Source organism: Ammospiza caudacuta, chromosome 12, assembly GCF_027887145.1.
Source record: "Ammospiza caudacuta isolate bAmmCau1 chromosome 12, bAmmCau1.pri, whole genome shotgun sequence".
In the NCBI taxonomy this organism is placed as follows: domain Eukaryota; kingdom Metazoa; phylum Chordata; class Aves; order Passeriformes; family Passerellidae; genus Ammospiza; species Ammospiza caudacuta.
Window position 1 is genome coordinate 15,222,469 of NC_080604.1, and position 22,008 is coordinate 15,244,476.

Sequence of the window (22,008 nt, forward strand, 5' to 3'; positions counted from 1 at the left end):
CTGAATCAAAATGTTCTGCTCCTGTGGTTAGCAGCTCCATCTACACAGTGATCAAGACAACAGGAGAGCAATGTTTTATTTGCATAAGTGTGTGCTTAGTGCAAAAGGGTTTGTCATGAGGATGAAACATGTTTCTAGTTTCATATTTCTAATTTTCAAAATAATTTCAACTTTTTTTTCAATGGAAAATCTCTTCTATGTCTGTTATTTTACGATTTTTTTAATTCTTGGCTCTTCTATGTAATTAGAAGCCTGTTAATAGACATTGTGGTAACTTTTCTGACACGCCTCACACTTTGAATCCTTTTTGGCATTATCTTGGCATTTGTTTATGTTGTTGTTGTTGATGCTGTTTATTTTGTAGAAACATTCTCACAGAAAATACAGAAAATAGTGGTTTAAGACAGATGCTACTGGGAGGGTCCTGCTGATGTGGGGACTTTTCATTGTGATATGTTAATTGATGTGGGTCTGTGGTGGCTGGTGAAGGGAGCCCAGTGGGGATGTTCACACCACGCTGGCTGCCTGATTTAACCAGAAACCCCTTCAGCAGATGCTCCTGTGCAGCACAGCTCTGTGAGTGCAGAGCATCCCAGCACACAGGAGTGCTGGAGCAGTGGAAGCTCTCAGCACCTGCATGGCTCCCTGGCACCCTGGGTCTTACTGGGGTGTCTCCCCAGAGTGAGGTAGGGATGAATTCCTCATACTGCAGCACAGTACACAGCATGCTAACTCTCAGTGGTTGGCAGTGTATTGCTCCATATTTGTGTTTCCTTGTCACATTTGTTAACCTTTGAATGCAAGAAACTCATTAAAGCAATTCCTCAGATGCACACTCCAGCCTTCCCCAGAGCTCTCCACTCTCTCAGGCCCTGATTAGCATCAGCGACTGCAAGAAGCAAATCTCCAAATGGGTTGATTGATAGTGAGATTAATGATCTTCAAGATTTCTGTCCAGGTTTATTATTGGGAGGCTTACAAATCTTTGCTTTCAGCAAGATGGGTGGGGAGGAAGGAGCATCTGGCTGCCACCCAGTCTGTCTGTATTAGTGTGATGAGGTGATGGACATAGCCCTGATAGAGCACCAGCACTAGGCAGTGTATTTTCAATGTTCCTATTATCTACCAGGTACTAAATGATTTGCTCCTCCACTCTTGGTGCCAGCTGCTCTTTTCCTTTGTGCTGTGCTTCTGAAGGTGTAATGCCATTCCTAATTGTGTTTTAAACAGAGTTAACAGAGAGACCATGAAATTTTTAAAGTAGCTATTTCTTGTTGAAGTGGCCAGTGAAAAAAGCCCACCCTCCAAATACTCAGTGATTGAAAGAGGAAGGAAACAATCACTCTTTTAATATTTATCTTGGCCCCAGATACGCTAAACATGAATTATGTCCAGCAGTGTTGGGAATTTTTCCTAGTTCTCCCATGCAGTTTTAGTCCAGGTGCACATGGACACATGTGTTGAGAAAGATGAAGCTTCCCACTGAGTATTTCATTACATTTAACAAACTGGCATTGCTGCCTGAAGATGGGCAGGGACATCAAAACTGAGGAACAAGCTGTGCTTAAATTTTTACAAGACTTTTGTGTTAGATTCCAGGCTGAACCTTGGGATACCTGACATATCTGTCAGTTGAATGTCCTGATGTCCCATTTGGAGGAAGAAAAGAATATTTTTTTGTAAAGGCAATAGCAGAGCTCTTCTGTTTTGAGAGTAATTAGGTGGGATTAATTAGGGACATTTATGTGAATATTCCAAAGAGAGACTGCTGTCTCTCTGTTTCTGTTGTAATCTCCTAGGTTGGATCATCTCTGTTTTGTTTCTCTTATAACATTGTGTCCAATCCAGAGGAATTACACTTTGCATTTAAAATTACTTGCATTTTAATGTCCCAGTGTGTGACCCTGGTTTTATTCATTCTTTTCCTAAGATTCATCATCCCAAAAGGAATTAATGTCCTGAATAGATGATATCAAGTATACCGAATTTTGAGATCTTGGAGGTGCTACTAAAAGCACCTTTCTAGTAAGAGGCAATCTTCATTGATTGCTGTGGCTCTTGTGATTATGGAACAGCTCTTCACTTGCTTAAATACAGCTTTCTTTTGTGAGAAAGTTTTAAGGCTCCTTTTTAATAATACAAGATGTTTTGGGCATTGGAAGCACACATTTTATAGGAAGTGCCTGAGGTATTGTTTGATTGGAAAAGGCATGTCTTTGTTTCACTCTGTAATTTTCTAGCCTTTGTTATGAATGTTGCATTACATAAATACTTGGCTCAGGGAGAAGAAAATTAATATGGTCAGGCTTTCCTTTGGTTTTTAAAGCTGTGCCTAATGTTAAACCATTTAAGATACCACCCAGAGGTATGTCTACCCGATTTTTGCCTGAAGACATGAAAGTTCTCAGTGGTAATGCAGATAACCAAGGAGCTTGTTCTCTTGCTGTAGAAAATACTGATGAGTAAACTCATTCAGTCATCTGTAAAATTGCTGAGTGCATCCAAGGCAGATGTTGTAGGTATTGATTAAAGCAGGAGCGGAAGGTTTGGTGCCTCTGGCCCTGTCAGAGGTCACCAGGAGAGTAATTAGCTACCAAGTGTCACAGGGCCAAGTGTCATCACAAATAAGGTTTCACCATTGCCTTTGCTGTTCTCCAGGGACACCAGGGTGATGGGACAAGGAAGCGTGGAAAACGTTTGTGCTGAGTTAAACTAAGACTTAACCACTCGATTTGCAATTAAAGAGCTTTCTGAGTGCATTTCTGCACTGGCCACCTGGGTGCTCTCTGCTTGTGCAGCTGATGAAGGGGGAGGACATGCAGGCAGCCCATCTGGGGGTGTTGTCATTTCTTAACTGTTTAATTATTTGAATGACCTTCTGAAAATAATGATGTCTCACATAATACCTGGGTTCAGTACTGTGTGTTATATAAATGAGTGTCTGGGCCCTGGTGCAGGGTAGGATCTCAGAGGATTGGGAGAAGAGGATTTTTAATTTTGTGGAGAGCTGTGTAGTCAGCTGGCAAATTTAGGCCATAAATATTAAATTAGCTGTCATTTTGTGTCAGAAATCCCTAGTCTTGTTTGCAGATCAATTTTTCAACTGGACAATTTTACTAGTGGTGCATTCTTCAGCACAAACGCTGTCTCAAAGTTTTGTCCACCTTCTTTTTTTTCTCTTTCCATCTGCCATTTCCTAGCCTTTTTCCTGTGTTTATTTCCCTACAATACTACAAAATATTGTGGTTGGACGGGTGCTTAGAATTTGGAGACTTTTGTGGATCTGTATGGGTCAACTCCCTAATGTGCAAAAGCACTTCTCCTTGCCCAGAGGAAGTCCCCTGAAAGAGACAGTCTGCTTTGCACTGTTCTGTCTAGGATAACATGCCAAGGGCTTGGTATGCCATGCACTTCTGAAACTACCCATTACCATCCAGACCTCTCCAGGTGCCATATCTGGGTGATGCTTAACACTGCTCAAGAATATTTCAGGCAGAAAGTACTTTGTGGGGAGAAGGCAAATGGTCTTCAGGAAGGATATGCTGGAAAGTCAGCATTACTGTAGGGAAATTTTCCTCCTTTATCAGCTTTCCTTTATTCTCCTGGTTTTTATGCATCCTCCAGCAGCTCCAGTTTGGTCAGCATTCAGTGCCTTACTGCTCCAGCATGGCACAGGTTCTTTTATAACTTGGCTTTTGAATTCTGGTCATTAAGACCTGTGAAGGAAAATAACTGTAGAAAATTAGGGCAATATAAGCTGTTTTCTGGCCAAAAATAATAAATGCAGATGTTTCTCTGATACAATGAATGTAATATCACTGCTCCATGCTGGTCACTTATTCATATTCATAAGATCAGCTTTTTAACTGTGGTTTTCTCTCCTCTTTTTCTTCTTAAAGCTTGAGTCAGTTTTATTGCTCATAAAAATCAGTGACTGATGACCCCAGCCAGAGCAGTGCAGACTGCAGACAGCTGTTGTCCAGGCTCCCATCCACTGCTCTGCTGGTGACATGGTCATGATTTGCAGCACTTCTGTTGTTCTGAAGTCTGTGCTCTTTTCTGAGGAGTCATTGCCAATTCTGACAGTGACAAATGCTTGCCAAGGAATAGTGAAGCTAGTTTAAAGTGCAGAGCCATGTGCTACTAGTACACTTGACTGCATACATACTCTGGTTTTGGTGCCAGCAGAAACCAATCTTAATTGTGTCTCCTGAAAAACATGCAAAACAGTTCAATGGGAATCTGAAGCAGCTTTTCTTCTATTGAAAGTGGGAATGAATGTACAGAGGTAGTGAAAGGGGCTTGTTTCCTGTCTTTACATCCTTGTTTAGGAGTTAGCTGCAGACACCCCCATGATGGAGGAGCATGGGGAATGAATGCCTGTATCCAGGTTGCATTTGGTAAAGATTAAGCCATGTCCTGTGCAGCCTGGTTTAGAGGTCCCTTGCAGATCCTAGTCTGACTCCTATCCCATCTTTCCTGTTCTTCCCACCAGCTAGAAGCTCTGTGTAAAAGTAGGATGGCTGCAGGACTATTGGCCTCTCTGTTAACAAATACAGATTCTGCAGAGGTTCTGTCTGTGGGAGGCTGTTTCTGGATGAAGGGTGCCTGAGGGACAAGATTTGCCCTGCTCTGACAGTAGTGCATAGGCCTGCAGGACCCCAAACTGGCCATGCTTTAGCAGGTAATGACCCAGGAAGAGAGCCTAGAGCTCCTGGATGCTAGTACAAAAATAAATTATTATAAATCTGGCAGGCTTTGGAGAGGGGATGCACACTGCTCCGGCCAACATCAACACCTGGGTGAAGGACAAGTGAACAAGGAGCAATGAATGTGCTGGTGGCTTCAGCATGAGGCAGGGCATGGCTCTTGGGTGTCCCCAGAATGTGAAACATTCCCCTTTGGCTTTTCCTGTCTTCAGCCACTGCCCTGGTGGCTCCAGCCAGCCACTGCAGAGGCAATTCCTTGTTCCTCATAATCCTGGCTCCTCCTCTCCCTGCCCTGGCTGCTCCAGAGCTCACAGGTCCTGCCTGTCATCACAGATCAGGGGATGCTACCTGTGCTAGACCCAGAATGGATGAGTAAAGGCCAGGCAGTGCCCTTGGAGCAATTCCCAGCACTCCCATTGTCTGTGGCTGAGCTGTGTCTGCATTAACACTGAGGCACCACCTTCTACACAAAAATGAAATGCATCCATACTTTCAGGCCATTATGTGAACTAGTTCTCCCTCTTGCTTTTAGAGGAGTATAAAGGAGAAGCTGCTTGAGCTTTTGTAACTAATAACCAAGGAAACCTGTTTGGAGTGTCAAAATCTCACAAGGCATCTTTTCTTATAGAGAAGTGAATCTGGTATTTTGCTCAGCAGAGATGCAACAAGCATTTAACCCAGCTAATCAGGACCATCCTTTGGCATATTTTTATTCTTTCATCTTAGTAATAAGGTGCTGCTGCTCTGGACTTTGCAATCTGTTAATTTGCTTTAGTAACTCACAGCCAGTATCTCTGCAAAAAGATTCTGGGCAGGGGGATGTTCTCCCTCACATTGTCTTTGCATTCCAGACCCTGCCTCTGCTACTTCTCTGGGGAGATGCTAATCTTGCAGTGTTTTACTTCTGCATTTGGGTCCATATGTGACAACTGTGTGTCTGATCACCACAATCTCACACAGTTATTGTACCCCAGGGAAAGAGAGCCACAAAAACATATGGGGCTAGAGAAATTGGTGTGCTTCACTGCTCTCAGGCATATTTCAGAGACAGCAGACTCTTTGGTATTTCACAGAAAAGATATGGCTCCCCAAAATCTTTTAGAAGTGAGGCAAGGTTGTGATTTGTTTTTCTCAACCGGTGCTGCAGAAATGCAATAATTATTCTAAAATTAGCGTTTCAGTTATTAAGACTTTTAATAATCATTTAATCCATGACAAATCCCAGTTGTGCATTCACTATGGACTGCTTCTATTAGGAAAACAGCCCATTATTATTTTCTGCTGATAGTGCTGATTTCCTGAGCAAATGGGCACAGATATGCAAACACCTGGCCATGTATACACACTGGGGTTAAAAGTTACAGACTGTTGTTCTTTTGTGAAAGTAGGTGTAGATTTGCACTTTGTCTAGCCCTGCATCCGCTCCCCTCTCTCCTCTCTCCAGTGGCTCGAAAGAAGCAATTTCCTGCTCTCATCCTTTTCCTTTATCCAGCCCTCCCCATATACACACTCAGATTTACTGCAGCCTCTTGTAGCCTTAGCAACTGCTGCCACTTAAGGTTTGTATCTGGAGGAAAAGGTAATGGGGAGGGGAAATGCCAAGGGAAAGAAAGGAGCATCCTAAACTGGAGGAGGAGGCAAATACTGAATTGTCTGAAATGCCTCTCAGTAGCAGCTATCAGTGTTTGTTACTATAAACCAGAGGTGAGTTTCCAAAAGGCTCCACCTGGGGCCAGGTGTTGTCTTACTCAGCAAGAATGGACATTATCCAAACTGGAGTCATCTGCCTGGCACCCCGAGATGTGCTCCCTCCTGGAGCTGCACAGAGGAAAGATGCCAGAATGGGAAATAGACCCAGTAAGCAGAACTTGCTGGAAAATTCATTCAGCAAATTTGTTAAACCCATAAAAGAACTTTTAAAGATCTGAAACACATAAGGGGTCACTAGGACAGGGATGCAATTGCTTGTGTGCAGTAAGCTCAGCTGTAGAAGTTAAAATATTTACAGCTATTATGAACAAGTGGAGGAAAAAAAAAGTTTGAGAAACATGTCTTCACATAACATGCCAGTATCCAGTATTGTAAAGTAATGAAAGTGCTGCATTGCATATGTACATTAGACAAGAGTGTGATATTTGTGACTTGAGAAAACCTTTAGTCAAAGCCTAAGGTCTTTTCAAAACAGCTGCAGAAAGTCTTCCAGGACTAAAATGTAGACTTTTTATTGCATTAATGATTGTAGCAAACTTTAGTATGTGAAATATTAATTCAGTACATTGTTAATCCAAGATTGTGCTCAGCAGAGTTGTGCTGGGCTGGGTATTCAGCTATTGCCATCATGGGCCTTAAAATATTGCACAGTGTGATTATCTGACACATTTACATGTTTTGAGGCTATTAAGAAAAAGCCATCTTATGACTGTGTATAAAAACCTTAATGCCAGCCTTTCAGAGCCTCTGAGAGTATAAAATAACAAATTAACCAAAAAAATTGCTTTTCTTCAATATCATCAGCTTAAAAAAATCCTGTAAATCCCTGCATAAAGGTCTGTCTTTTTATCAAACATCTTTTTAAGGCCTTCATTACCAGGAGAAGCCATTCAAGGATTTCTGTAGTATTGACTCAAGGGAAAGAGCCCCAAATACATCAAAATCAGGAACATTTTGCCTGTTTCATATTCATAGTTTCTTCTTTATGTGTGACTGATTTATTCCACTGCATGCCCCCAGGGTGTTCATTGTCCAAAATAAAGGCTGCCAAAAAAAAAATGAGAACAGGGAGCAAGTGCTGAGGCGGGGGGAGTTCAACCCCTGGTTTTAAATGCTGTGAGACTACTGCACATCCTGCATCCTCGTGTGTAAATTCACCTTAAGGTGTTTCTTAACAAAAGTATACTCACTAAATATATCACTTGTGCAGAATGGAAGCCATCATGCCTGAAAATAGAAAGCTGCTCCCAGACAGTGACTCCATGCTGTGAAATCCACTCTCCCCTGCTTCTGCATTGTCTTAAGTTGTACTTGTGCTGCCATAGCTTTGCTTGCATGACAAAGCACTGTGCCTGTGCACTGGAAAGTACAGATGCATGGAAAGCAAACACCTGTGATAATTTTATATCTTGGTTTCACCCAAGAGAGTGGTTTGGTTTTCAGTGACTTTTTTTCTCCCTGGCATGTATGGATGTTGGAAACAAAGGCACCACAAATGACTTTGCTCTGACGATGCATGGAGAACACAAAGCCCGAGTTGCAGAGCAGCAAACTGCATGAACTGCAAGGCAGCAGCCTGGAAGCCACATGTGCAAATCTGTTTGAGCAAGGGAACCTGCAACTTACCAAAGGCACAGTTCACCAGGCCCCCACAAAGTTTGCCCAGGTGTTGAGGAGCAGTCGAAGGGTGACAGTGAGGGGGATCTTTCTGCACTGGGCAGCTTTTGTTTAGCGCCTCGACAGATGAGAGCAGACCCTTCTCTTGCCACAATAGCTGCTCACACCAACAAGGCTCATTAAATATTCAGTTCCAGCCTCAAGCAGCTCATTAAGTCAGCAATGAGCAGTGACGCTGGCGTTGGAAAACCCTGCCTCAGTTAACATCACCATGCAGAGTCTCCCTGGATCTCTTGATGTTATTCCACTCAGTACCTTTTCTGTGATGACCAGCTTGTGCTCTCTGCTTTGCATTAAATACAGGTAAAAAAAAGAGTCAGGTGGATTTAAGTTCTGCTCTTCATTGTAGGCCTTTTTAGAGAGGAGTCCTGGGGCCCAAGGGAAGTGTCTATTGGATTTCTGTGTACCAGCATATGTAATACAAGTTTGCAGGCAGAGGATGGGATGAAGGTTATATGGCATTAGTGTTAAAAAGCAAACAAACAAAAAACCTTAATGTTTGAAGGATAATTTTCTTAGCAGAACATCATGATATGAAGCAGTTACAGATGCTGTGGTGGTTGTTACACAGCAGAAACTTTTACAGTAAGAGTATTTTCCCTGGAAATTGAGTGTCCTAGGTGGATTTGGGCTTGGAATTGTATGCTGAATGTGTTTCTTGTGTGCAGAATTACTTTCTGAATTATGTATTTGAAACCTGTTTTGCAGCCATTAACTTTTATTATTATAATTTCATACTCTGTAGTACTCAGCAATAATGTATAGAGGCATTTATGATGGGTGGATGTCAGATGTCAGTGAATTAGAGCACATCAGAATCTGGAATAAGAATTGTAATTGTAGAAAACCAACATATGTTTTTGTGTATCAGTGTTTTAAAGTTATCTGAAAGTATGGAACAGAAATGGAGAAACACAACATGTGCAAAAGTTTATTTAGAGAGCAGTTTTTCACACCCTAAATCTAATTTTTTTCTTTTGTCTTTAACAGAAAGTGTTTTCAGACTGCTCATTTCTATGTGGAGGACAGCAGTTCCCCCCGTGTGGTCCCCAATGAAAGTATTCCCATTATACCTATTCCAGGTAAGACTGCCTTAATCTCCTGTGTTTGTGGTACTTGGAGTCTGGATTAATTGCATAAAGAAGGGAAGGTTGTGCTTGTGATAAATCATGGGGTTTTGGTAGAAATTTGTTCTATCGGTGCTGCTTCATTTAATTTAATGTGCTTTGTAATGGGGCTCCAAGTGGCAATGCTGTATTTTTCTGTAGACACCTCTCCCACTTAGTTTTAATAGAAATTTCAGAATAACCTTTGCAAAATGTCAAAAACATGAGTAACAAGTCTTGAAAACACTGAGGCATTGCATCCAGGGTGAAGCCAGCTGCTCCAGCAGGGCAGGTTGCAGAGCAGGGATATTCAGTTCCCCTGCTCTCTCGAGACTGGGGGCCTTGCCCCCACTTTCACTGAGTGTAGAGGTGGAATCTGGGGCTCTCAGAAAGGACAGCGAGACACAGGGATAAGCAAACAATCTCAAACTCCAAAGCCATCTGTTAATTTGGTATTAATAAAGTTTCCAAAGGTCAAATTCTCCTCTCAGCTATACTGAGAGTGATGCTGGAAGCAGTGTATAGTGCTATTCTCTCTTCATGAGGCATTTCCCTGGGGAATTATTAAGTGCAGGATGCAGCTGCCATGAAGCTGTGATGACAGAGAGCAGCTTGGTGTTACCGTGGCCTTTGCAGCCGCTGCCTTGTTTGATGATGGTCAGGCTCACAGGCAGAATTAAGGTACCAAAAATGTTATATTGACCTCAGTCTGTCAAAGGCTTGTGCTTGTTTCCTGAAGGCGTTTTAAGTTTTCTTATCATATTCTGTATCTGCATCATCGATCTGGGTTTCAATCTGTAGCTAATTAGGTTCATTTTACAAAAAAACATTCAGAGCCTTTTCTGAGACACTGAAGAAACTTGCTTCCTAGCAAAGTGAAAGAGTCCAGTTATATTTTCCTTTATTTTATTCAGTAGACATGTGTGACTTATTTCTAGAAAGAGTCTTTCAAAGTACCCATGGGAACTAGTAGAAAAGGTCAGCTATTACATTCCTGCAGAAAGTGTTAGGCAGTTTGCCTTGCAGTCTGATGCTGTACCACTGAAAATAAAGAAAATGTGCTATTGTCCCCTCTCCTTTCTGTTGGAAACTAAAATGCATGTCCTGGCCACCTCACATCCTTAGCAAGAAGTCATCCTTCTCCTTCAGGGTAAAGGAGGAGACAGGTTTTAATCTTAGACCATCAGTGATTATTTTTCACAGAAATACTTAAATAGCTGGAAAACCCCATTCTTCCTACTCTGAAACCAAGAGGAACAAATTCCTGTTGGGGCTGCTTGTGGCAGGCAGTTCAATGGTCCCACCATGTCTGCTCTTCCTGGAGCTTGTGGGGAAGGGCAGGCTGGGCTAAGCTGGACCCTGGCACAGGATAAACCCAGGGGATTATGTCTACAAGGCACTGGAAGGAGACAAATTCTCCCTTCAGACAAAAACCTCTTTGGCCAATGTGTAGTGTTTTTACTGTAATTGAGACAATTTTTTTCTTAGATATAAGAAACCAGCAGAAAGTTCCATCTTCTCATGCTGCAGTGTGTGTTGTTGAGACAGTGGTTCTTCCCTGTTGCACAGAGATGTTTTGGTGGTCAGTCCATTAAGACTGGAGTCCATTCATATGAATTGTAGTGTAGGCTGAGGAAATTGCATTAAAACCATGCAGGCAGCAGGTACTGTCAGGGCAGCATGTGCACCAGTTCTTCTCCAGCAGCCTTCTGGCACACAGCAGAAAGTGACTGGGAACAGAATAAGGTATTTTGGGGACATTCCCCATGAATAGAGTAAGCCAGGCTGAGAGACCACAGCAGATTTGTGAGGTACATGATGCTGCTGTCACTGCAGTGCTCCCTGTGGTGTGCTCAGACTCAGAAATGCTCACCCCTGATAAGGGACACTGCAGATTAAGGCATCCCCTGAGCAAATGCTGCAGGACACCTAGAGCAGCTTTGTAGTTAAAAATCTGTAAGGATTGCTGATGATCCTTAAGGGACATCAAGAACTGGGCCTTAGAAAGAGGTTTAGTCTAGTTGGTCACAAGAGTGAATCCAACCCTTGAATTCCCATCTAATGACAACATTTTTGTGGATAGAGAAACACCTGCATACAGACATCCAAATGAAGTTGATCTGAAGTTGAATGATGCCCAGAAAACCTTAAAAGAGAATGAACTGGTGCATTTCAAGATCTTAACACTGACATTAAAGCTATTTAGGCCACCAAAAGGCAAATTCCCCTCTGTAAGTGCCTCCCTCTGTGTGTATTATTACCTGTACAGGGATAATAGTTAATACATGGATACTTTCAGCCATGAAGCTCCAGTTAGTAGAGAAAAATTCCAGCTCTGTTGGCTTTTTCCAAATATGGGAGATGCTGCCTTGAAAGATCTGGAAGCTCTCAGAGGCATTTGCCTTGTTTGGAGCTGTAGCAGTGGGCTGGTTTCCCCCATATACCTGTTGCTACATGACAGTCTTCCCTGACGTCAGCTGCTGCTCCCACATAGGCAGCCCACTGAAATGCCTTAAGAACATGAAATGACAAAATTCTCCTTTAAACTGATGGCAACTGATGAAATGATAAGCCTCTGAACTTTTCCTCTGGAAGCTGCCGCAGGGTGTGAGAAAGTCTTACTTGCCATGTTGATACTAGAAGTAAAATGCAAGTGGCATTTTCACAGAAAGTCGCTTTTTAAAGTGACCTTGTTAGATTGTGAAACCCCATCTTTACAGGAGGAATTTGCCTAGGTCCCTGTGGGGCTGTGCCTCTACCTCCTACAGTTGAGTGGACCAACTTCCACCCTTGGTGAAGAGCAAGCAGCCACACTGATGGCAATTAGAGCAGCAGAGTGGCTGAAGGTGTCCAGCAGGTTTGCCAAGACCCATCTCAGCACACAGTGAGCTTCTGGGCAGAGGGAGCTGAGTGGGTCTGAGTTGGCTGGTCCTGGCCCAGGTGTGCCTGGGAGGCAGGCACAGTGAGGTCCTGACACAGCTCAGGGTTCCAGAAGAGCACTGGTGTTTCTGTGTGCCACTGCTCTGCTCCATGATGTGCTGGCACAATCACAGGTAGTGTTTGTGTTTATTTCTGCACAATGCCCTGCTCTTGGTTATGCAAACCCTCTGTTTTCTCAGCTCTATGAGCTCTAAATCAGACTGCCAGCTACCTGCTATAGGCACACAGTGTGACTTTTCAGGTGTGACATCTAAAAAATCCTCTTGCAGAGAAATCATTTTATCCATTTTCTATTTCACTTCCCTTGGCTACATACTTAATTATTGTGCAGGAAGCCACATCACCCATAGGTGTGTGCCTATCTGCAGATTCTCCCTGAGATCCAAATGATTATCCTTATTCATAATTATCTGCACTGCTTGATCTAGAGAAACACAGGACAAAGAAGTTGTCATTATCTGAGTCACCCACTGGATATTACATTTGAGGTTTGAATCTCAGCTCACATAAGCCTTGCACCTAATAGTTATGCATCTGTAATCAATGGCAGATTTCTGAAAACTCCCCTGCCATTCTGCCCAACAAAATTAATTCTCTGTAACTTCTCCCTTTGTCTCCATGCTCAGGTAATTTTAGCTACATACACATCATCTTTCCCTGGATCTCTTTTATGAAATATTTGCTCTTTGCAGGATCTCGTTCAGCAAAGCTGCTCCTGCTTCCGTTTGTTTGGTCTTCCTTGTTGCTGGGTCACTATCTGATTGACTTTCTGGATCTTTCTGGACTTGATCCTTTCCAGTAGAGTCAGGAAAGTAACAACAACAGCAGCATCACAGCTGCAGACCTGTGAGTTTTGCAACCATGAAACCAAAATGCATCCATCCCTTAGGAGTTCACCTTTCTTCTCCTAGCAAGACCTGCTCCCCAGCAGCACTGCAGGAGTGCAGCTCTGTGCAACTTAGATGATATCAAACAGTGATATGAATAAAAATTCCACCTCTAACCTCCTCCTCTCCTTTGTGTCAGAGTTTTCCTGCTCTTGGGTGGAGCATTGTTCTGGATATTGCTGTGACTTTACTGCTCCCTTGCCCAGCCCATGGGCACAATGGATGCTGTGGGACTTGAGGTGAGGTCAGTACAGAGGGACTTGAGGCTTCACCTGATGGGCAAGCTCAAATCTCTGTGTAGTTTTGACCACAGTCCAGAGAAGCACAGATCATAAAGAACAAAACAGCTGACCAATGCAGCTCATACATTTACCATATTTCCTGCAAGTATTTAATGTCTTATATTTTCAGTATAAGTAAAATTTCTCAGAGGTGATGCCAATCATTTCAGCTGTGTCCAGAGGACAAGACTTAAAAAACATTTCCTAGTTGTCAGATCATGGTATGTTCAGTTTTAGGTTTAAATGACAGTAAAATAATTTTTTAACTTGTCATGGAGTTTATTAATAATGTATTTTAACAAACTAGAGGCAGAAGCTGATGGAGAAACACTCATGGTTCTTCAAGAATGTCTCAGTATGGGTGTACAAGTCCAGGAAACAGAGGAATAGCAATGAAAAGTGCTTTGCCACCTCACACTCACCAGGGTGTGAAGGCCAGGGCACCCATGACCCTCTTTCATTCCCTCTATATCTTCATGGTTACAAGGAGTCCCATCATTAGTCCATCTTATTAATTCTTAGCTCTTCAATAACTTGAATATTGCCTTGAACCTTTCCTGACAAATGCCAGGGGTCAGACTTGATGTGTTTTTTACAGGCTCAGCTGCTGTGTTCTGGTAGCACGCACCCTTTGACAAACTGTTTCTGTTAAGAGGCAGCAATGAGCATCTCATTTGACAAGGGAACTGCAGGTTCCCAGCACAGGCATCTCACTGTTTTCTGCTGAGATGTGGCTGTCCCAAGTTGCATCCCCAGAGCTGAAGAGCAGAGCCCAGGACAGACGGTGCCAGTGCACTGAGCACAGTGAGCCTTGGGAGGAGCAGGAGCTGCAGCCTTTCTCAAGGGCATGAAGCTCTTCACTGAGCACAGGGGTGCTGCTCTTCAGCTGCTTATGACTTTATTTCTGCTCTCTGCTCCCTGTGGATTTATGTTCCAGCACCATACTGTGAATTGTACCTATCTTCAGCTTCAATTAAATTCATGAGTGCAATATGGCAAACGCAGCCATCCTCTGAAGCCAAGAAAACATCAAGGTATTTTAGGGAACATCCACCTTCATTTTGCTTTGGTACCAGCCCTGCTCCTGCAGTAGTGCAATGTAGAATTTATGGTATGATGTCTAGTTGTGGTTCTTCTAGTGGAGGCTTCAGGGGTTGGCTACAATACAAAAGAATGTTTTTATGGTGGCCACGTGAAATGCAGATAGATCCTTTTCTGAGAGCTGTTACACTGAGAGGCAGAGCCCTGGAGTTGGATCTTCATGAGCTGAAATGTAAGGCTTGTGTGTAATTGAGGGCAGAACTAGGACCTGAGGATGGAAATGTGTGAGATAAAAATTGTGTTCCTTAGCTGGCAATACCACATAAGATCGTGTTTAATATCTGGGCTAAGGAAAAATTCACATTATTTCATTCTCTTAGACTGAAATTGGCTTTTTGCTTAAAGGCAAGAAGTGTATTGCTATTACATTTATAATTAATGATAACCTAATCTTTGTACAAGCAGATTTAAAGTGAGCTCTTATTTTGACACATATAAAATTTTATCATTAACATCTTTATATTCCTGAGTGACACATGGCTAATAGCATTGTAGTAGATTAAGTCTTGAAGCAAGAGAGATGAATGTAGCTTCAGAATTGCACAGGTGGTTTTTCATATTCTGCTTTTTCATGTCTTCCCTTTATCAGAAGTCTGCCCTTGTGTTCATTTGAGTTGATTATAACAAATAGATAGCAATTATCTTGCTGAAAAGACTCCTGTTTTTCTTTCAGCATGCCCATCTTTCCAGGACCTTCAAATGTGTTCAAAGTGCTTTCCATGCCTTTTCACTTTGAAAGGTGCTTTTTGTTAAAAATAATACTTCATAAACACACGATTACAAAGAAGTGAGCAATAATGAGGAATAATGCCCACAGTAATAAATTCTTAATGAGTTGTTATTCATCTTAATTCATTTTAATTTATAATTTGTCTTAATTATTGAGGTCAGTGACTTCAGGAGGATGCCACCCTTAAGAGATTTTCAACAGGTATTTTGATGTCCTAGAATGAAATCTATTGCGTAGTCTTTATAGTATTTATGGAGATTTGATCTCCACAGAAGGCAGACACCTTCTCAATACTAAGGCTTTTTAATTACTTTGTTTTATCATAAATTAATTGATACTAACATTATACAAATAAAGCTGTTATTATATTTCTGGAAATTTTTATACAGCAAGTAAATGCAATCAGTCAGAAAGATTAATTATTGCAATTGAAATACAATGGGCTTAGTTGCATTCTTATTCTAAATAGTTATGCAGGGAAAGCCAGTATACTGCAGAATTAAAGGCTCTGACAATATAAATGTGTAATTCAACTGCATGAAATCTGAAATGGTTTGAAGAATACCGGGCCCTGCCCTGTTTTACGTGTGGAATTACTCATAGAGTCCAGTATTTGGGTGATTTAGGGCAGGGGCTGGCTATTTCTGTCTGCTCAGTCATTTCAAATTCAATCTGTGCAAAAATTTGAGCAGTGTGTGAAGTTTCAAGCCCTTTTACGTATGTGCACTTTGGCGTGGATGCTCAGTCTGTGGGTTTATATCCTTTTGTCTCAGCTTTTCTCTAGAGGTGGACAATTGAGTTGATGGGAATTTTTAATAACCTCTGCTGGGGCAGAATTTTGCCCCAAGGTATGCTATTCATCCTGGCAGTGTTCTATATGCTCAGCCACTCTTGTAGAGACAGAATATCACATTCCACATGGTTATTCCTGCTGCCATAGCTCTGGCAGCCTTCACTCTGGGATGTGTTGTAGCTTATGCAATGGCTCTTAGATTCCATTCTAAGTGAAATGCATCCTAAATTTTGATGGTAGGTATTCCAGCTGCTTGCAGAATTTTTCCATCCTGCCTTGTAAAAAGTAAAAAAACCCATGAAACTTCACTGAAGGTAGTTAACAATAAATAAATATCTTTTTTAAAATGATTGCATTCAATGTTCTTCCTAGGAATGTAGAGTAAGAGAGTGAAAGATGAAGTAGCATCCCAGGGTTTTGTGTTGCTGGGAATAGAAAGGTGCTTGTTTGCTATGGATATGGGAAATCATTTTTCATATATGTTATTTTTCAGTGAGTTAAAAGATAAAATTCAGTCCTGTTACAATCCTATTGGTAGATATTTTGGGAAGACTTTTTTGCAGAAAATGAGAACTGCAAGGGTACACTGTTCATAGTGGATTCTCTATGTTCAGGATCAATGTTCCTAACCATATCACTGGTTTAATGATCATCATAAGCCAAGTTAGGTTTGTGCTGACTTCAGAAAGAGAAGTTTCTCTGTCACTTCACTATTCTTCATCCTTATGAGTAGGATCAACCCATCTGTCCCACCAACAACTAATTCTTCCCCTTCCCCAGAAATCAAGAAATTCTTCCTTACAGCCATCAGCCAGCTCAGCAGGTGGATTCAGATCACTGCTCAGGCCCCCAAGCAGGGACAGGGCAGTGGGAGAATCCCTTCATTCTGTGAAGAGCACACTGAGGATTGATGGAGGTGCTCCTGGGATGCAGGGCTGGCACAAAGCGTTCAGTGGCTGCTGTGGGAGCAGATGGACCAAGGCATGTGACAGCCATGGCACATGAATCCAGGTGGCTTAGTAAATGAGAGACTGAAGTGCAGGGACTCACAAACCAACCAAATAAGCTTTCACATTAAGAATAAGGCATAAGGTGCAGGGAGTATATTTGATTTAGGAGGCTGGCTAAGGTAATAGCTGAAGAACAGAAAGCCTTTACAGACAGAACAAAAGACATGGAGAATTTTCTTACCAAGACTATTTCATGTGTCAAACATCTGGTGTTCAGAAACACCAAAACTCCATCTAAATAAAGGTAATATGAGGAAGCACTTTGGTTTTGACCTTCTTCATTAATTCCTGACCCAAACCCATCTATTCTAATACAATGCCACTAAACTATCCGGTGAGCTCTCAGACTATAAATGAATCAAAATGAATCTGAGACCCTATTATGTGGAAATGTCATTTCTGATAGGATATCCTATTTTTCTTTGAAAATTGGCCCCTATTGCTTTAACATTACAAAGGCAGCTTATTAAGTGGGAGCTATGGGAAAATCCTTCCTGGTAGGATTACTAATTATCCAAACTTAAAATGTAACCCTGTTCCAACCTTATTGCTTCTATATGCTTTGGGCTTCTTTTGAAGGTGTCTGTCTTATAAAAGAATGTCTTAAATATTCTGCATTTGCAATTTCCATTTCTTTAAAAAGGAGGTGTTAGTGAAGGTTTTCCTCTACAATCATTTTTTTTAAACAAACATGATTTTCTTCTTGGCATTGTGTCTTTGTGGCAGGAAATGAGCTGCCTTGTGCTCCCCTTTGGGTTTATTTGATACTCCTCTCAGGTGCTTGGCTTGGACCAGCAAGTCAAGATGGGAACTCCACCAATATATTAAATATTTAGCACAGAAATTAAACATACCCTGCCACATGTCAGCCTTGGTAGTATCTGATTATAAAAAATATTACTAAAATATTTTCCAAGTATACTTCTTTCTCTGTGTAACACAAAGGGTTAGTACGTTATTATGGTGCCAGATTCAGCTCATATTTCACAGTGAAGTAAATCCAGAATCACTTTATTGACACTGATAAAATAGATGGCTAAACCCAAGCTAGACAGAAATGTAATTATATCTGCAGTGTTAGAGGTGAAGGTATGTTATTAAAACACCTCCCTCTTCTCTTTGAATAATGTGTAGGTCTTTCATAATGTAAGGATTGCACTGACAATATCAAATGTCACTCCAGCTTCTTGATGGGAAAGAGTATATAGTGCAAAAGTGAATATGCACAGAACAATGGAGAGCTGCTAATTAGCCATTATAGGATTCTATTAATCTCTTCAATTGACTAAAAGAATTACAGTCATTTAAGTCTGTTTGCTGTAAGATGGAAAGAAGGCTTAACCAAAGCCTTTGGGCTGACTATAGCTAAAGGAAAATCAGGTTCTGTGCATCTTGCTACATCTGTTGGTTTTCCTGGAGAAGGTCACAGCCATCTCCAGATAACACCAGCTCAGGCCATTCCAGAGAGCTGGGTGTGTTAGCACACATTCTACCAGAGGCCTGGCAAGCTGCCCATGGCCAAGCATGCCTGTATCCAGCTAAAGTGATTTGTGTTCCTGGGCAGGAGTTTGGAGTTGGAGGTTATGAATAGAAAATTCCAGCCCAGATTGCTTCAGCATTTTCCTTTTTCACTGGTTCATGTGAGAGGCTCTGTCTCCTGTGCAGCTGCCTTCCTGTGGCCATCAGCTGGAGCCAGTGGCTGTGCAGGGAGGACCAGCCACATCCCACCACCCTGTAGGTTGCCCATCCCCTCTGGGCTGTGCCTGTCCCTGTCACAGACCATGCTGGACCATGTTACCCCTCCAGTTTGAAAGCTGGAAACCTTAAACTGTTTTTTAAGTTTCTAATATTCACAGTCCTGATTTTAATTTTTCTGATGTGTAATAATTATATTTGCTCCAGTGTGGTTTTCCTGAGATGATGGGCACCTTCATTTCCCTCTGACCCAGTGAGCTCATATGTCAACAATACTTCCTTATTAATTATTTAATGTGTAATTGTTACCCATATCATCAAATATGTTGAGAAACTGCACTGGGTTAAGGCTTCTGGAGGAGTTAGAATGAAAATGCAGAAGAGGAAAAAGGGAGGAGAAGCACTAAAGGACAGTTAACGAGAGAAGTGAAGTATCAGTGGGGATAAAGGTGGAGACATACTGCCACCATGCAGTGATGATGATAAAAAGAAAACTAACCACGCTTTGCCATGGATTTCTGGTGCAGACCCATCCTTGAAATTGGTGGGAATTCAATGGGCTGGAGAGCATGCTATCTCTAATGTATTTTTTGGCTCACAGATCACAATTAAAGTTAAATTCTGCCTTCTGCAAAATTAGCTTGGACACACCGGTCTGCTGCAGCCAATCCTTTACCTTGGTTGGTCTCAGTTGAGCTAAAACTACACAAGAAAAAAAACCAAATTATAACTGTGGAGCTTCTCTTGTGGGATTAAATGTAATTGCTATCATAGCAGAAACTATTTTCAAGGAAATCTAGGATGTATGGGTTACTTTTCAGAAGCGAAAATACTGTTTTACAATTTCTTTCTATAGATTTCTATGATTCCTATAGATCATTCTATTCAAATGTCTTGGCTGTGAAAATATTGATATAAATGCTATGAGATTATGATATTCCAAATATTATATAGAATAAATGTTACCACTTAAATATTTTTAAATGCCTGCATTTCTGCAGGCTGCAGCATTTTGTTAAGAGCATACACTCGTCAAATGTTTTTAATTCTGTATTATTCAGTAAATGAGCATGTGGTTAATTAAAGTAACATTACTATACTGTGAGGTGACCAGATTGCAAACATATCTTTAACAACTGGGCCTTGTAAATAAAATAGAAGAGAGCTGATTAAGATCTGAAAATGTCAATAGATGCAAACAGCCACCTTAGAGCGTTACCTTATAAAATAAAAGGAGAGAAGTAATGACATGGTCAATATTAACTGCCATCAGCTGGAAAGAAATCAGATTGTCAGGGATCTATAAAATTCTTGCCAAAGTAGAACCTCATTTACACATACAGATCTTCATACCCTTTGCTAAGAAAAGCGTGTGTGACAGCTTAGAGGTTTTAGCTGCCAAAGATCTTTCACTCTGAATACAGTAAATGTCACATCTATTTATTTATCGTTAAATTTTGCTAAGTATCTGTAGAAATATTTGGATTTTTTCTATCATAATGTAGATGTTTAAAAGGAAAAGAATCCAGATTATAATGCAGCTGTAGCACCAAACCATATGTCTGCTAAATGGGAGCAAAAATACACCACTGAATTGCTGGGAGTAAACATAACCTAGATGCTATCTTCAGAAGAATATTAAATGGTTTATATAAATACAGGGTATTGCCATAAAATCACACAATCAGACAATAGTAACCATCAGGCAATAGATTATTTCATATGCTGAAAGTAATCACAGTTGTATAGCAATTTGCATTTTCTAAATGCCAGACTGAAAATATTAACTGGTGAATCTTGGCAAGCACAGTTTTTCTGCCAACTGCAGTGGTGGTCATAACGATATCCAGGCCTTTTATGGGAGCTAAATAGAGGAATAAGGCAGCCATCCTACACCCCAGCTTTATTAGAATCTGCCTGGAGTCCCAGGTGCTCCAAACAGTCTTGTTTGTCTTCAGTTTGAGTCTTCAACTTCCTTCTTGTACAAAAACATATAACGGTGATTTATTGGTATATTGGGTGGCACTGCAGTGTGCTGTGCAAGAGCAAATGGTCCAGTGGGATACTCAATAATATTCAATGTTATGAATGTCTGGCATGAGAGAGAACTCAAATCAGAGTGACTGTTGTGTTTGCCTGCTCTTTTGCTTAGAAGCAGTTTCATAAGTCCGTTTGGATTCTACATTATTGTGGGAAAGGGAAAAAAGTTAATAATTTTAATAAGAAAGGCTTGTGAGTTTGCTCAGTCTGGTACAACTTACTGGGAGTAATTGTCCACTGAATTTTCACATTTGAGGTCTCTTCTGTTCTTTTTATATAATGTGAAAGGAGTGGAGGTTTCTTCATCCCATTCATGGCCATCTTCAAACTGAGCAAGAGCTGTTTATCCTTGAACTTCAATTGTTTGTAAATCAGCATCCCAGGGAACAGGCTCTCAGTATTTATAATTGCAGTGCTTAGAATTGGAAATACAATGAAATGTTTACCTCAAAACTGGCCAGATTTATCAAGATTTCTTATTACTGCCTACTGAACTAGCTGTGCCCCTGGGAACTCTGATCTAAATGATATCGAGTGAAGTCTTACTCTCCTGAAGTTTTATGTATGAAACAAAGAGCAACTCTGAGTTTCTCTTTTTTTCTTTTCCTACAGATGATATGGAAGCAATTCCAGTCAAGCAGTTTGTTAAACACATCAGTGAGCTGTATTCTAATAACCAGCATGGGTTCTCAGAAGACTTTGAGGTACAATTAATGACCCACCTATAAAATGTTGTTTTCCTAAAGTTAATTGTGTATTAATAATTGGAGACCATGTGACATCTGTGTGAGGCTGTCATGTCGGGTAAATGCAGTGCTCAAATGTATCAGAAGAAACAGGATGATACCAATTTTCTACCAACTATGAGCAGTGTGGGACTGGATATTTACAGATGCTTTCTAACCACCACAGATTTGGTGCCTTTAAGGGGGAGCCCGCCTAGGTTTTTCTTAAATAGGAAAAGCTGCCTGCAAGGCCCCAGGAACAACATGAAGACATAAACAGTCAATTTTAACTTGAGGGTTTTCTTAAAATTATTTTACTCTTCTTGCTGCAGAATTTGCTCCTCTTGCTCATCTTAAAAGTCCTGAGTGAAACAGAGCTTGCAATGAATAAAATAGTAGAATTTGGTCTTTGATGAAAACCCAAACTGAGTTAGTTCCTTGAGTCCTTGTTCATGTTCTATTCAGAGAGGAGACACTGCTATCAAAGTCATTGATTATTTTGTTCCAGTAAAACCAAGAAGAAAGGATTTGAGGTTTTCTTGGTGGTGTTTACCTAATGTCACTATTTTTGAATTTGCATCTTGCTACCTGTGTAAAACAGATT

General features: G+C 41.2%; 1 protein-coding gene across 1 annotated transcript in view; it reads left to right on the top strand.

Annotated features, from left to right (window-relative positions):
* PTPRG (protein tyrosine phosphatase receptor type G) overlaps nucleotides 1-22,008 on the top strand; it is a 392,408-nt gene that overhangs the window by 340,251 nt on the left and 30,149 nt on the right. The window contains exons 14-15 of the mRNA XM_058812679.1: nucleotides 9,087-9,178; nucleotides 21,292-21,383. Coding sequence (XP_058668662.1) covers nucleotides 9,087-9,178; nucleotides 21,292-21,383 — 184 coding nt within the window. The remainder of the gene's footprint in view (nucleotides 1-9,086; nucleotides 9,179-21,291; nucleotides 21,384-22,008) is intronic.